The 16,255-nt window shown below is 43.4% G+C and overlaps 1 protein-coding gene across 1 annotated transcript in view; it reads left to right on the top strand.

Moving 5' to 3' along the window:
- Window positions 1-16,255, top strand: part of LOC117550662 — a gene marked incomplete at its 5' end in the record, with an annotated part of 56,948 nt that overhangs the window by 29,795 nt on the left and 10,898 nt on the right. Inside the window, 4 exons of the mRNA XM_034223138.1 lie at window positions 2,212-2,277; window positions 4,291-4,337; window positions 4,732-4,949; window positions 5,795-6,054. Coding sequence (XP_034079029.1) covers window positions 2,212-2,277; window positions 4,291-4,337; window positions 4,732-4,949; window positions 5,795-6,054 — 591 coding nt within the window. The remainder of the gene's footprint in view (window positions 1-2,211; window positions 2,278-4,290; window positions 4,338-4,731; window positions 4,950-5,794; window positions 6,055-16,255) is intronic.

Here is a 16,255-nt window from a genome sequence, read left to right as displayed (position 1 = left end):
CAGTAAACAAACATGTCGTTGGTGGTATGGGACTATTTCAAAGTTTCAGAGTTAGATAGTTCGCTTGCTATTTGTATTAACAAATGCAGAAGTTCCACGAGGAGGGAAAAAGGCAACGAGCTATAATACTTCAAACCTGATTAGTCACCTGTAACATCGCCATCGCTACGATGGTGTGTTAAAAGCGTACGAAGACGCCTGCGCTGCTAAACTAGCGGCAAATCCAAAGCCAGCTGCAAAGGCACCGGGGCTTTTACCTATCGACGAGGCTTTTGAAAAAGGCAAGAACTTTATTTGGGAAAATAAATATGGTCACTTTGAAGAGTCAAAACTGTTCTTGGCTTTGTTTTGTTCATAGTAGTAATGCTCATGTCATTTGCTCACTACTAGTCTTTTTTTTACCACCAGGTGTGCAAAAACTACAGGTACATTTAATATATATATATATATATATTATATTATTATCGGTTATCGGTATCGGTCTTGAGAAGCAGGAAGTTATCGGTATCGGTATCGGTTTCAAAAAACCAATATCGTGCATCCCTATCTGATCCCCCTTTTTAAAAAGGGGAACCACCACCCCGGTCTGCCACTCCTTCCACGCAACGTTGATGAGACGTGTCAACCATGACAGTTCCTCAACACCCAGAGCCTTCAGCATTTCTGTGCGGATCTCATCCACCCCCAGGGCTTTGCCACTGTGGAGTTGTTTGACGTCCTCAGTGACCTCCCCCCGGGAGATTGGTGTTGATCCCCCGTCATACTCCAGCTCTGCCTCTAACATAGAGGGCGGAGTTGTCGGGTTCAGGAGTTCCTCAAAGTGTTCCTTCCAACGCCCTAACACTCCATCAGTTGAGGTCAGCAGCGTCCCATCCTTACTGTACACAGCTTGAATGGTCCCCTGCTTCCCCCTCCTGAGGTGTCGGACAGTTTTCCAGAACAACTTTGGTGCCGCCCGAAAGTCCTTCTCCATGTCTTCTCCGAACTTCTCCCACACCCGCTGCTTTGCCTCGGCCACGGCTGAGGCTGCTGCCCTTCGGACCTGTCGGTACCTTGCAACTGCCTCGGGACTCCCCCGGGATAACAAATCCCTGAAGGCCTCCTTCTTCAGTCGGACGGCTTCCCTGACCACCGGTGTCCACCAGGAGGTTCGAGGGTTACCGCCCCTTGAGGCACCTAGGACAGGATCAAGCAGTTTTCTTTCCCTATATGTATTTCCAGTGAATAGTTATGACTGTTTCCAGATTATTTTAGAATGCACCCTGCCTTGTCTATTATAGTCAAGAAGAAGTCTGCCTTAGCCTTCCGTAACTTCTTAATGACTTTGTTCCTCAGCACAGCAAAGTGATGCCTGTCATGGCCTGATGGATTTGTTTTCATTCATTAGTTTTAAAATATTCAAATGTATCCAAGGGACAGTGTTTTTCTTATTTTCTTGCTTGAATTTGCAATTGAAATCTCTGATAGTGCTCTCTAATGTTTTTGAGAACATTTGACTGTCTTCTTCGTGGTCTATTCCCAGAAAAAGATCATCCCATTTATGTGTTGAACAGCATTTATAAAGGTCTCATATTTGTTTTCGGGAATACCATAAGAATCATTTTTCCTGAATGAAGGGCTACATCGCCTCTTTGTTAGGTTCATGGCGACTAAAATCATATTGTGGTCAGAGAGACCAGTTAATATATTAAAATATTTAAAAATTCTCTCTGGTTTGTTACAAAAAATTAGATCAATTTGTGTCCTGGTGGAATTAGTGATTCTTGTAGGTCCATTGATCAGTAGCACAAGGTCAAAGTTATCGGTTTAAGATTCTTCTAGCAGATGTATCCTCCCAGTTGATGTTAAAATCGGCCATTATAATAACTTCTTTGTTTAAAATTACATTCTCTTAATAATTTCCTAAAATTCTCATAAAAAAGATTGTTTGAAGAAAGAGGCCGATAAATAGCTATTAAAATAAATGACATTTGTGGTGACAAAGTTATATTGACACCAACACATTCTAATTCATTGCCATTACAATTCATTTCATTGCAATGGATGCTATCCCGATTGGCTGGTACTACTGTGCTGTGATTGGCTGGTAATACTGTGCCAATCACAGCACAGTAGTACTGTGTCATGGGACGCTGCTGACCTGGTACTACTTAGTTATATGAGTTTACAGGTATTTTCTTAATGTAATTGGTGTCTTATTATTTGTATCAGGCACAACAGCTGGGAGCCAGAGGAGAACATGCCGGACCCCAGACTGCTGGCAGCGTTCCACAAGAGGTGTGTGTGTGTGTGTGTGTGTGTGTGTGTGTGTGTGTGTGTGTGTGTGTGTGTGTGTGTGTGTGTGTGTGTGTGTGTGTGTGTGTGTGTGTGTGTGTGTGTGTGTGTGTGTGTGTGTGTGTGTGTGTGTGTGTGTGTGTGTGTGTGTGTGTGTGTGTGTGTGTGTGTGTGTGTGTGTGTGTGTGTGTGTGTGTGTGTGTGTGTGTGTGTGTGTGTGTGTGTGTGTGTGTGTGTGTGTGTGTGTGTGTGTGTGTGTGTGTGTGTGTGTGTGTGTGTGGTACTGCTGTGATTGGCTGGTACTGCTGTGCTGTGATTGGCTGGTACTGCTGTGCTGTGATTGGCTGGTACTGCTGTGCTGTGATTGGCTGGTACTGCTGTGCTGTGATTGGCTGGTACTGCTGTGACATGACATTGAAATCGACAATGAACTCTATGGGCATAGATATGTCTCATAATTATTTGTGTGAACATAAAAATAATGTGTGTAAATATGTGATTTGTAAATGTAAAACACCACAAATGCATTTAAAAGATTTGCAAACTCACAAATAAATGTGCAAGTGTAAAACGGATCTGCAAATACGCTAAATATTTTCACAAATAAAAAAAAGATCTGTGAATATCTCTTTAACATTTACAACTTTCGATCAGGCATTTGTGAATCCATTTTGTATTTGTCAACCAAAAATGCGCTTGCGGATCTCAAATCTCTGCTCGTGGATCTCAAATCTCTGCTCGTGGATCTCAAAACTCTGCTCGTGGATCTCAAATCTCTGCTCGTGGATCTCAAATCTCTGCTCGTGGATCTCAAATCTCTGCTCGTGGATCTCAAATCTCTGCTCGTGGATCTCAAATCTCTGCTCGTGGATCTCAAATCTCTGCTCGTGGATCTCAAATCTCTGCTCGTGGATCTCAAATCTCTGCTCGTGGATCTCAAATCTCTGCTCGTGGATCGTCTTTTTACACACACGGAATTTTGAGACATATTTTCCGCCGGTCTAAAATCTACTCGTGTCACTCGGTGATTTTCGGAAACCACGTGATGGCCCGCTGATGACGACATTTCCGCATGATTTCAAAGTAAGAGCATGATGGTTTGTTTAATGCTCTGTTTTTATATTATAATGAACAGCGGAACGTTAGATGCATTCTTCATCACCATCATCATCATGTTATAGTGATACAGTTAGTTTGTGTTTATTGGTTCAATACAGCATATATCGAGCACTTTCGTTGATGTAATAAGATGTGAAGTGCTTTGTAACTTCGACCCGCTTGACTGAATACACAACAAACAATGAAGAAAGAGTTTTATCTGCTTCGCTGCCAGCTGCTCCCCCGGGACCCGGAAGTGGCGTATAGCCTGCACTTCAACATCAACGAAAGTGCTCGATATATGCTGTATTGGATTTGAGATCCACGAGCAGAGATTTGAGATCCACGAGCAGAGATTTGAGATCCACGAGCAGAGATTTGAGATCCACGAGCAGAGATTTGAGATCCACGAGCAGAGATTTGAGATCCACGAGCAGAGATTTGAGATCCACGAGCAGAGATTTGAGATCCACGAGCAGAGATTTGAGATCCACGAGCAGAGATTTGAGATCCACGAGCAGAGATTTGAGATCCACGAGCGCATTTTTGGTTGACAAATACAAAATGGATTCACAAATGCCTGATCGAAAGTTGTAAATGTTAAAGAGATATTCACAGATATTTTTTTTATTTGTGAACATATTTAGCGTATTTGCAGATCCGTTTTACACTTGCACATTTATTTGTGAGTTTGCAAATCTTTTAAATGCATTTGTGGTGTTTTACATTTACAAATCACATATTTACACACATTATTTTTATGTTCACACAAATAATGAGACATATCTATGCCCATAGACCTCAGATGATCCAGACTCATTTGCATTGTTCTAATTGCTCTGAATATGTGCTGGTTTAGTTTCATGAAGCTAGAACTTAACTGGATTTCTATTAAAATAATAACTTTGTTTGTTCCAGGCTCCTCAATCCTTCTCACCTGAACTCACAACTGAGTCTTCATACAGGTAATCCTATAACATGACCAAACATTATTTTAAACACATCACAAATATATATTAATTTAATTGTGTTTGATTTCATGTCTTTCACCTTGAGGAATTGCATCCGATCTCTTTCCAACAGACAATAAAATAATGCCTCTGTGTAGGAAGGATTGTTTTCTTGTACCAGTCTAGATCCTCGCTGGACTAGACATTGTGTTAATTTAATAAAGGTGTGTGTACACACACATCCTGATGCATGTGGACACATCTTCAGTGATGTTCCTGTAATCATCAGGTGTTTCAGATCTTACATCAAACCCTCCTGCAGGTCAGACTCCAGCTGGATGAACACCTGTCAGTCAGAACACAGGCCAGTGAAGCTTGTTGTAGTAACTTGTCCCCTGCGTGTCTACAGGTTCAGGTGTCCTGGTCCAGGTGAGTTCCAGTGTGCTTCGACTGGCCTGGTGTTCGTCATGGCTCAGGAGGCGGAGCTTCTGTACAGGGCGGTCCCTTGGGAGGAGAGCCGCCTCCAATCAGCTGGCAAGCAGGCAGCAGGGCCGCTGTTCGACGTGAAGAGTTCTGTTGAAGCTGCCGTCTGCCAGCTCCACCTGCCACACAGTGAGACAGAGGATGGTAAAGACATCTAGTGTTAACAAATATACTTATATAATTATTAGCACCTTATACTCTCCACTACTGTTCAAAGGTTATGAATCAGCTTTATTAAACTAGTTTAATAAAGATAAGATCATTCAAACACCAAATCTGTTCTTTACATTCAAATAGTTTTGTCCCCAAAAGAAGAAGAATGAAATTATAAAACGTCCATTTAGTCGATGTGTTTCATGACATCATTGATCATTATTGAAGCAGACGATGCAATGCAGCTCTAAATACTGAGTTGGATTTTCTTTGCGCCCTCTGCAGTCTCCTCTCTGTAATATTAAAGAGATTTAAACTGTGATTGGTCAGTCCACAGCATGCTCTGCTGCTAACAGTGCTAACTCAACGCTAACTCTCTGTTACTGTTGTGATGCTAAGCTAGCAGTTTGAATACTTCTTACTTTGATTTCCATCTGTTGCTCTTTCTGCTCTTCACATTGTCAGTCTGGCTGAACCATGAACAAAACAAAACAACAGACAACAACATTTATAAGTTAGACTTTCTACGCCCTGAAAGCTTTAGAAGACTCTTCACACATCTAGAGAATCACTCAGACATGAGACCGGACTCAGTCAAGCTGTTCTGGCTGCAGATTGCAAACATTTCAGTAAATGCTCACATCCAGAAAGATCACAGGGGGCAGATCAATAATTACACATTAGGATAAAAGGTGGAGGATATAAACTGGTACATCCTAGTGAGGCTCCAAAGTGAATTAGATGAACATTAGCTCTGAGCTAACGTGGTGGGACATTGAATATGATGAAGCTGTTTCAGCAGCAAAGCAACAGATGACCAGCTCTTTGCTCCACAGCGCTGCTCCTGGACGGCCTGTTGTCTGTCGTCCACATCACTGATGAAGGCCTGAGCATCTTGGAGCCGCTGGAGGTCACACGCACTCATGTGGTGGTGAAGGTGCTTCACCTCTCTCCCTTTGGCCTGGTCATCGATAAATTGAAAAGGCTTCTAAAGTTGCGGATAAATGGCCAAGTTCTGGTGTTCCTACGACCCCCGGGCAGAGAGGAGCAAATACTGGATGTATTTCTGCTGCACAACAACGTCCCTGAGGAGGAGGTAAAGTGCTCACCATCAGACTAAACACTGATTGAAACCATAGCTGTTTCCACAGAGAAGTTGTGGCCCCAAGCTCCCTACTGAATAGAATATAATATAATTGGAGGATTGAAACCCTCTTTAATGGTCACACATACATGCACACAGTGAAATGTGTTCTCTGCTTTTTACCCATCCTAGTCTAGCACTAGGAGCAGTGGGCAGCTATTGCACAGCGCCTGGGGAGCAACAGGAGTGGGGGGGGTGGGGTCCACACTTCATATTTAACGTCTGGTCAGGGACTTGAACCAGCGGCCCTACAGCTCCCAGTCCAAGCCCCTGCTGTTTGAGCCACTGCCGGACACTGCTCCTCTTTTCAAACTTTCTTGGTTGTGAGAAGACTCAGATGAGCCACACTCTACTTTGGTTATCAAACTCAAAGTTTACCTTCATACTTTAAAATACGTACAAATTAATGTTAAGATGTTGTGGCCCCAAGCTCCCTACTGAGAGAGATAATATGATAACACAATTAGTCTCATAATCTGAAAATCTGAGTTTACTCTGTGAACATCGGCTGATTTACTTCACACACAAAACACATACCATGGTTCTTTATAAATGAAATAATCATGAACTGCTAAGAATATATAAACCACAGAATAACATAAGTATTATATCAATAATGTGATGATGAATGTATGAATGGCAGGTTACATAATTAACATCGACAGTAAATCAGATGGTTAGCAAATACTGAAAGGCACGGTTGAAACACTCAACAACTGAAAGATTGAGAGGAAGTATTTTGAGAGTCCAACCCTAATCGTTACCTTGGTTGCTGATTGGCTAATGGTTACACAAGCCAAAACATTGTTATGACATCATCAAGTGGCCACAATCTGATCAGCTCATTTTCAGACAGGTTTTTATAGAAATGGATCAAAAAGAGAGAGAATCTTTGTTCCTGAAACTTTCAGAGTCTCTTTCCACAGAGGGGACACATGTTGATGTAGAAGAGACATGAAGAAGAGGGGACACATGTTGATGTAGAAGAGACATGAAGAAGAGGGGACACATGTTGATGTAGAAGAGACATGAAGAAGAGGGGACACATGTTGATGTAGAAGAGACATGAAGAAGAGGGGACACATGTTGATGTAGAAGAGACATGAAGAAGAGGGGATACATGTTGATGTAGAAGAGACATGAAGAAGAGGGGACACATGTTGATGTAGAAGAGACATGAAGAAGAGGGGACACATGGTGATGTAGAAGAGACATGAAGAAGAGGGGACACATGTTGATGTAGAAGAGACATGAAGAAGAGGGGACACATGTTGATGTAGAAGAGACATGGAGAAGAGGGGACACATGTTGATGTAGAAGAGACATGGAGAAGAGGGGACACATGTTGATGTAGAAGAGACATGAAGAAGAGGGGACACATGAAATGAACATAACCAAGCGTACGGACCGCATTGTCTTACTGAACCGATGAGCGGTGGCTGCTGTGCGTGATAAAGAGGGAACACAGCGGTGCAGAGGTGGACCTGAGGGAGGTGGCTGGAGGACTCCAGGTGGGGTCCCAGATGTCTGGACTGAGACTTCTTCCATCTGAGCACATCAACGACCAAGCAGTTTCTCAACCGTGACTGGGCACATCAGAACCCGGGAACTGGCGATGCTTTTGTACTGTTTTCTTCAGCTACTGAGTCTCACAGAGCACATGGGATTCTTTTAAAGTCTTTAAGCACGTTTTCCCTGCGGTCAGCACAAACTCTAGGGGGATGGGCGACTTGTTAAAAAAAATGCCATTTAAGTGAGATCTTTAATACTAACTAAGAACTAATAAAATAAAAGTAAAGAGAGGAAAACGCTAAGGTGATAAGGATTTGAGAGAATATGTCCTTTTGTCTTGCTCAGGTAGGGGGATGGGTATAGTAAACCGCCCAGGTAATAAACCTTCTGGCTAAATTTAAACTTTCCTATCTGAAATAAATAGTAATTGTTTCAAATATCTAACTCTAGTATTTGTTTAGATCAGTGGAGCAAAAAGTCCTTTGCTTGTCCTCAGGTCAGAGACATTAAGTAATACAACTGGAGAGTTTTGTCCTTGATCTTCCATTAGACTTCTTAGTGATGTTAGCCATGGCTAGCCAACCCTCTGGTAGTTTTTAGGGATTAGAGCCGGCATCTTGTGTGATCGTATACAGGAATTGGTCATGTGATTAATATGCATTCATTCCTTTAACAAGGTTTCCAGATTAATCGCGAGTTTTGACACATTAACGTTGACAAGTACGGAGCCCCTAAAGTGTCATGGACAAATATATATATATCTCGTGCGCACGATATACTGCCTCGTTCGCACGAGTCTGCCTTGATCTATGAATGAAGAGATGTGCCTTTTACGCAACACCTTCACTTCATTAGAACAGCTGAAGAGAGATCGAGGCTGCTATGTTTTAACCACACACACCTCTACACACAAACACACCTCTAGACACACACACACCTTTACACACACCGAACTGCCCGATTATTTAGTTGGAATGCTGATATAGCATTCCAACTATCTGTTCTTCTACACACAAAATTCTTTATTATTCCGCCTGTTATTTTGCCGGTCTTCTTCCACATCGCAGAAACTCTGTTCAAACATCAAAACGTTCAGCTCGGTCGGGAATCGATTGCTATTACTTTTATCGTTCATAACTTTCATAATTCCAGAGATACATCCCATAATTCATCAAATGTTTAACATGGAAATCAATGGAGAAATTATTCACACTTCAACAAATCTTCATGCGACTTCAACTGCTAACTGTTCATTCATACTTTCACTCAGAAACCTCATTCCAACTTTAAAATGTTACACATCTTTCTGACATTATTTGTGTAACACAACTTTTAAATCTGATTCTTACTTTTAGAGATATTAAACATTGTTCAGACCTTGGTACAGAGGCTTTCTTCAGATTTTCACATTAGCTAGAGAATGCAATTCCTGAAGAAATTGCTAGTGGGAATGCTTTATGCTGAAAGGCTGACGCTGAATTGCTATGCTGAAATGTAATGTGTAAGAAGAAAGTGAAGAATTTAGATTGAAATGATACATGAACACTGGGGGCTTGAATGTGTGATGAGAGAAGAAAAGAAAGTAAAAAGGCTTGGAAAAGCAGCAGAATATTTGAACTGCAAACTTTTGAACTAACTTGATGGCGAATGATCTGTCGCCATGCCAACGGCATTTGATGACATCCCATAATACGCTTAGATGCGTTGATGGCTGCATCATTACCAAACCTGTGAAGTTTTGGGCCGTTTGGAGCATTTTCACTGAAGTTATGAGAAAACCGTGTTTCATGGTGAGCATTGTGTTGCCACGGCAACGGCATTTGAAGAAATCTCAAAACTGTCCCGTAGATGTCTTCACGGCTGGACTGTTAGCACACATGTGAAGTTTGAGCACTTTTTGAACATATTCATTGGAGTTAATGTATAGCGACATCGTCTTTTATGGCGAGGGATGCGTTTCCATGGAAACTGCATATGATGGCACCCCATATTTGACGTAGAGCTGTTGAGGGCAGGGCCATTAACCTTTATCTGAAGTCTGCTGCTCTGAGCATGTCAGTTGGAGTTATGACATCATCGTGTTCCATGACACAGGTGTTTATATTTGAGCTAACGAGGTGTCCAGAGATCAAAGGTTTCCATTGTTTTGAATGAGAGATGAACCTCTTACATGTGAACGTTTTGTTGAAGAACCGTAACAGATATCGGTGACATTTCAAAGCGTGAAGCATCTCAAGGACCTTGAGTATCTGAAGTGTGCTTTTTGTGTACTTTCGGGTCAATAATGTGGCCTTTTTGGCAGATTAACTAAAGCTGTGCGGCTGCTGCTGTGAGGGAATATCAGCCTGAAATTACAACAGGCTTTAATGGAGACATGTTGAAAGTTTTTGTCACTTCATGCCCTCAAGAGGCATTTTGTTTAATTATTTTTGCTTAATTATTTGTAGGGATGTAACGATATACCGAATATCGCGGTAAATAAACGTCCCAATACCGTCGTGAGACTGACAAAATCTACCGCGATTTTAATTTTGTTTAATTATTTTCTGCCTAATTATTTGTCTTTTTTCAAGCTACGAGATGTTTTCCTACGTTTGTCATGAAAAAGTATGTCTCAGGAATGTAGGGTTTGGGAATTATGGCAGTTTTAAATATGAGGGCAAATTTCAAGAAGAGGAGCCAAAATAACAGGCGGAATAATAAATAATTTTGTGCGTAGAAGAACAGATAGTTGGAATGCTGTATCAGCATTCCCACAAAATTAAGTAAAGATACACCCTTTTCACCCGGGTTACATTACTCTCTCTTCTCTTGATCGCCCTCTCTCTTCTCTTGATCACCCTCTCAATCTTCTATCGCCCTCTCTCTCTTCTCTTGATCGCTCTCTCTCTCTCTTCTCTCTCTCTTCTCTTGCTCGCCCTCTCTCTCTTCTCTTGATCGCCCTCTCTCTCTTCTCTTGATCACCCTCTCTCTTCTCCTGATCACCCTCTCACTCTTCTATCACCCTCTCTCTCTTCTCTTGATCGCCCTCTCTCTCTTCATCACCCTCTCACTCTTCTATCACCCTCTCTCTCTCTTCTCTTGCTTGCCTTCTCTCTCTTCTCCTGATCACCCTCTCTCTCTTCTCTTGCTCGCCTTCTCTCTCTTCTCTTGATCGCCCTCTCTCTTCTCTTTATCGCCCTCTCTCTTCTCCTGATCACCCTCTCACTCTTATATCACCCTCTTTCTCTTCTCTTGATCGCCCTCTCTCTCTTCTCTTGATCGCCCTCTCTCTCTCCTCTTGATCACCCTCTCTCTCTTCTCTTGATCACCCTCTCACTCTTCTATCGCCCTCTCTCTCTTCTCTTGATCGCCTCTCTCTCTTCTCTTGATCGCCTCTCTCTCTTCTCTTGATCACCCTCTTTCTCTTCTATTGATCGCCCTCTCTCTCTCCTCTTGATCGCCCTCTCTCTTTTCTCTTGATCACCTCTCACAGGAGAACAATTCACTATAGGGTTTCTGCCATGTCTCCACTTTAGTTTGACTCTCTCTCTTCTCTTGATCGCCCTCTCTCTCTTCTCTTGATCTTCCATAGAAACGGCATATGATGACACCCCATAATTGACGTTGAGCTGTTGAGGGCAGGACCATTAACCATTATCTGAAGTCTGCTGCTCTAAGCATGTCAGTTGGAGTTATGACATCATCGTGTTCCATTACACAGGTGATTATATTTGAGCTAACAAGGTGTCCAGAGATCAAAGGTTTCCATTGTTCTGAATGAGAGATAAACCTGATAATAATAAATTATATTTCTATAGCGCACTAAAACATTTTTGACCGTTGGTGCTCATCATAATTTTCGGCCTTGATGTAACAATATTCATAATTAAGTAAATGTAACACCCTTTTCACCCCGGTTACACGTTTCATTTGCCCTGTACGATGGGCGCTGTATGTGATGAAAATGGGGGATGTTGGCTTATCTGGCGCCCGCAGCCAAAATGCGAGGGAGAGAGGGAGGGTGCACCGGCGCTGTTGTTATTAGAATCTGGTGCTAGCTGCTCTAACGGATATAAGAAGAAGATGTTTCTACAATGATGTGGAGGGAGAGTCCTCTCCAGTCAGACTGAGAGGCTGATAACTACAGCTCAGTGAGGTAAAGGACTCTGAGTGTTTAGATCAGGGGTCTCCAACACGTCGATCGCGAGCTACCGGTAGCTCGCGGGCAGCTTTTCAGTAGCTCACCGCTCGATTATAGCGTAGTAACGTTGCTTCTTGATTTTTCGGATTTTTATTTTAGAATTGTTTCTGTCACACAAATATAAAATTGGTCCGTGACGCAGAGATCAAGGAGCAGATGTGACAGCGGCACAGCGACACCACACAAGGAGCAGTCTGCTTTATCCAGCAGCACCAGTCCAGAACCAACAGTAGAATGACCCGCTCTGAATCAGTCCGCGTCGCTGCGGCTCAGAGACACACAGGGAGGGATTTGTGTTTTTGAAAAACACTCGTTATCGTAATGTCAGGTTTTTGGTGGATTCAATCAAGTCTTGGATTGCAGAGTATGAATGTTCTCTTGCTATTTTCAGTTGATACATTTGTGTGTAAAGTTTGTGAAGGCAGGAGGAAAGCTTCCGCAATCACCGTCTCCTCCGTTCCTCCAAACCCCGCCCCCTCCCTGAAAATAATGAGTGACAGGCTGATAGTGAACCGATAGAAACTTTATTATTCACTTAATCACTGATTGAGATGATGAAGCTAATTTAATCTCATACATTCATGGGATTCATGTAACAGTAAGACAGAGAATGTAAGTGTGCACCCACATGCACTATTTTTGTTTTTATAATGCTGTTGTAAATACTCCTGTTGTCTGCTGTGTTCAGACTCAAGTCATGTGTGTGATGCCTCATTCAGGACCTTCAGTGTCCTTTCTTTAACAGAAGGCCGTTGCTAGAAGCTGCAGCTAGACTGCAGAAGCATTAGTTTTTTAGTCATCAAATGCCGTTGGCATGGCGACAGATCACTCACCATCAAGTTAGTTCAAAAGTTTGCAGTTCAAATATTCTGCTGCTTCTCCAAGCCTTTTTACTTTATTTTCTTCTCTCATCACACATTCAAGCCCCCAGTGTTCATGTATCATTTCAATCTAAATTCTTCACTTTCTTCTTACACATTAGATTTCAGCATAGCAATTCAGTGTCAGCTTTTCAACATAAAGCATTCCAACTAGCAATTTCTTCAGGAATTGCATTCTCTAGTTCCCCCTATTACTTGTTTTATGAAGGAGATGTCCGGTCTCGTCTCGTCTCTGCTCTGCTCTGCTCTGCTCTGCTCTGCTCTGCTCTGCTCTGCTCTGCTCTGCTCTGCTCTGCTCTGCTCTGCTCTGCTCTGCTCTGCTCTGCTCTGCTCTGCTCTGCTCTGCTCTGCTCTGCTCTGCTCTGCTCTGCTCTGCTCTGCTCTGCTCTGCTCTGCTCTGCTCTGCTCTGCCTGCTCTGCTCTGCTCGCTGCTCTGCTCTGCTCTGCTCTGCTCTGCTCTGCTCTGCTCTGCTCTGCTCTGCTCTGCTCTGCTCTGCTCTGCTCTGCTCTGCTCTGCTCTGCTCTGCTCTGCTCTGCTCTGCTCTGCTCTGCTCTGCTCTGCTCTGCTCTGCTCTGCTCTACTCTGCTCTGCTCTGCTCTGCTCTGCTCTGCTCTGCTCTGCTCTGCTCTGCTCTGCTCTGCTCTGCTCTGCTCTGCTCTGCTCTGCTCTGCTCTGCTCTGCTCTGCTCTGCTCTGCTCTGCTCTGCTCTGCTCTGCTCTGCTCTGCTCTGCTCTGCTCTGCTCTGCTCTGCTCTGCTCTGCTCTGCTCTGCTCTGCTCTGCTCTACTCTGCTCTGCTCTACTCTGCTCTACTCTGCTCTGCTCTGCTCTACTCTGCTCTGCTCTACTCTGCTCTGCTCTGCTCTGCTCTGCTCTGCTCTACTCTGCTCTGCTCTGCTCTGCTCTGCTCTGCTCTGCTCTGCTCTGCTCTGCTCTGCTCTGCTCTGCTCTGCTCTGCTCTGCTCTGCTCTGCTCTGCTCTGCTCTGCTCTGCTCTGCTCTGCTCTGCTCTGCTCTGCTCTGCTCTGCTCTGCTCTGCTCTGCTCTGCTCTGCTCTGCTGTGCGTGTGTGTTCGTATGTGCCCGACACCGGCCTTTGTTTTCAAATGACCATGAACATTAATTTACACACATCTGGCCAACTCCATAGGTATATGTGTGTGTTCCCAAGTGAAGAAGTTTGTTTAATCTTAATCTCGATGTAGTGCTCAGTCCTATCGGAGTGCACCGGAACAAACGACACTTTCATAATAAGAAAGGCACATCTCTCCTACTTGACGAACCGGTAACTTTCTTGCATGAGATACTTTCTTTATTTTTTTCATGACCCTTTAGGTCAGGGGTGGGGAACCTTTATCCTCTCAAGGGCCATTTCAATTTTTACAACATCTTCCGAGGGCCGTACAAATTATTGAACTCAACGTCTGCTTAAATAAACTAAAATCACAGCCCATTCATTTCGCCATTCTTTCATGCTGTGCAAAGAAAAAGCAATCTCTTAATCCAGATATCTTACCATGACTCGCGCACGCATGCACGTGCACGGTTGTGGCATGACCACCAAAACAGAAAGATATGGACACAAGATGTGTGCAAATGTATTTAGTTGCATATCCATGTGAACTTGATTTAAGTGGGGGGGACCTAACCTCCTCTAGAGGGGACCTAACCTCCTCTAGGGGGGTCCGGGGGCATGCTCCCCCAGGAAGATTTTTTTTTAAATGTTGAAGTTAAAAGCATCCATCTGGTGCACTTTGAGAGCAACATTAGGAGATCTATGGAAACATCTCTCAGCATCCATATGAAACAGAACTGAAAGCAGATTTTCTTTTTCTTTATGGATATTTTACAAATCACTCCCCTTTCAAACTGTATTCTTGTTTATTAATAATAACTTTTTTGTACTGTCATATAGTATTTTATACGAGTTTTTCCTTTATTCTCTTGTTTTTTTATAACTATAATGATCATATAAAGTTGTGCCTTTACTGGTTGTAGAAAAAGCTTCTTATATTCGTTAGCATAGTGTGACGACCCCTCCACACCACGTGGGGTGCCGTCTGGTTGTGTGTGTTTTCTGTGTGGTTGCAGGTCCCAGCTGCAATCTGTCTGATGGGGCGCACCTGCCGGGTGAGCCACGCTGAATAGGATATAGGAGGAGCAAGCCAGATACGTCGCTCTCACTCCTCTGGGCACTCTCTCCGTGCCAGCCTCGGGGATCTGTGGCTGGTTTTTTCATTACATTGTTTATAAGAGAATAATCGATTGCTATTTTCTTACCTTTCGTCTCGCCTCCCTGCTTTTTGTTGCAACCCAGGAGCCGGGTTGTAACAATAGCTAGCTAACCAGATGCTAATAACAACAAAGTTATTGACTGTATGATCAGTATGACAGATGAACAGATCGCCACTGGGTTTTCAACTAAAGACACAGCCACGCAAAAACTGCGGCATGTGTACAGCTCCTTATATAATTATATCCTTATTATGGGTACTGCATTTTGTGAAGTCCCGGCCCGGGGCGGCGTTCTGGTGCTCTCCGTCAGAACTACACCCTGGGCCCTTCTCACTTCGGTTAAATGGATTCCTTGCGTCCCTCACTTGCGTCGTTTCCCTGCGACTAGTCCCTCCCACCAGGGAAGCATGGAGAGATGCAATGAAACCACGAGAAGCAGGGAAATGAGTTTTAAGAGCAATGGGACGCTTTCCTCCGGAGCGTCACGTGAAACGACGTCCGTTTGTGATGACGCTGCACAGCTGATCGTCTGACAGCAGCCAGCTCTGTCCCCGTTATTTCCACAAACACCCCGCCTCTGTTAGTACACATTTACTGACACAATCATTTGTATCATCTGTTCAGTGGCGGCGCCAGAGTATTTTTGTTGGGTAATCTATGGTAGGGCTAACCCATACAGTGGTGGGGCTCAAGTCAGTATTTGTAATGTAATTACACGCTATATCGCATCCCTTGACAGTGAAACGCACGCGTGAGGCTTTTATTAGCTTTTATTAGTCTCCTTTTATCAGCTAAATTACATCGAGAGCAACAGGTGTGAGTTAAACAATACAATAGCCTATTCGGCTAATTCCACGTTGTTACAACATGCTATGCAGCGGCAGAAACAAGAAAAGTTGGCATATAGAATTGACACGGAGAGAGAGGGAGAGAGACAGAGACACAGGTAAACAGAGAGAGACAGACACAGCACACAACAGGTAGCCTATCTCTATTGTCATACAAAACACTTTTTCAAATGACCCATTATTACAAAATATATTCAAAACTCACTATTCACTCTTCAGGTGGGTCGTGTGACTCTGGCACCTGTTCGACTTGTACCTCAATGCGAGGGCGTTTAAGAACAAATCTATCCATCCGAAATATACAATTAATCCTAGAAGTTCTGCTGTCTGTCTGCAATTTACTCGGCGCGAGTTTGGGGACTTTTCACTGTGAACGTGACGGATCAGTAATGCATGACGCAGCAGACCCAACGTTTCGTTGCTCTGATTGGCTGTAGGTCTATTCAAATTGCATTCGGAGGCATTTTGATCTGACCGCGGCCGCGCTGATATTATAA

Source organism: Gymnodraco acuticeps, unplaced genomic scaffold (genome assembly GCF_902827175.1).
Source record: "Gymnodraco acuticeps unplaced genomic scaffold, fGymAcu1.1, whole genome shotgun sequence".
Taxonomy (NCBI): Eukaryota; Metazoa; Chordata; class Actinopteri; order Perciformes; family Bathydraconidae; genus Gymnodraco; species Gymnodraco acuticeps.
Note: the sequence above shows the minus strand (reverse complement) of the source record. Positions and strands in the feature narration are given on the sequence as shown.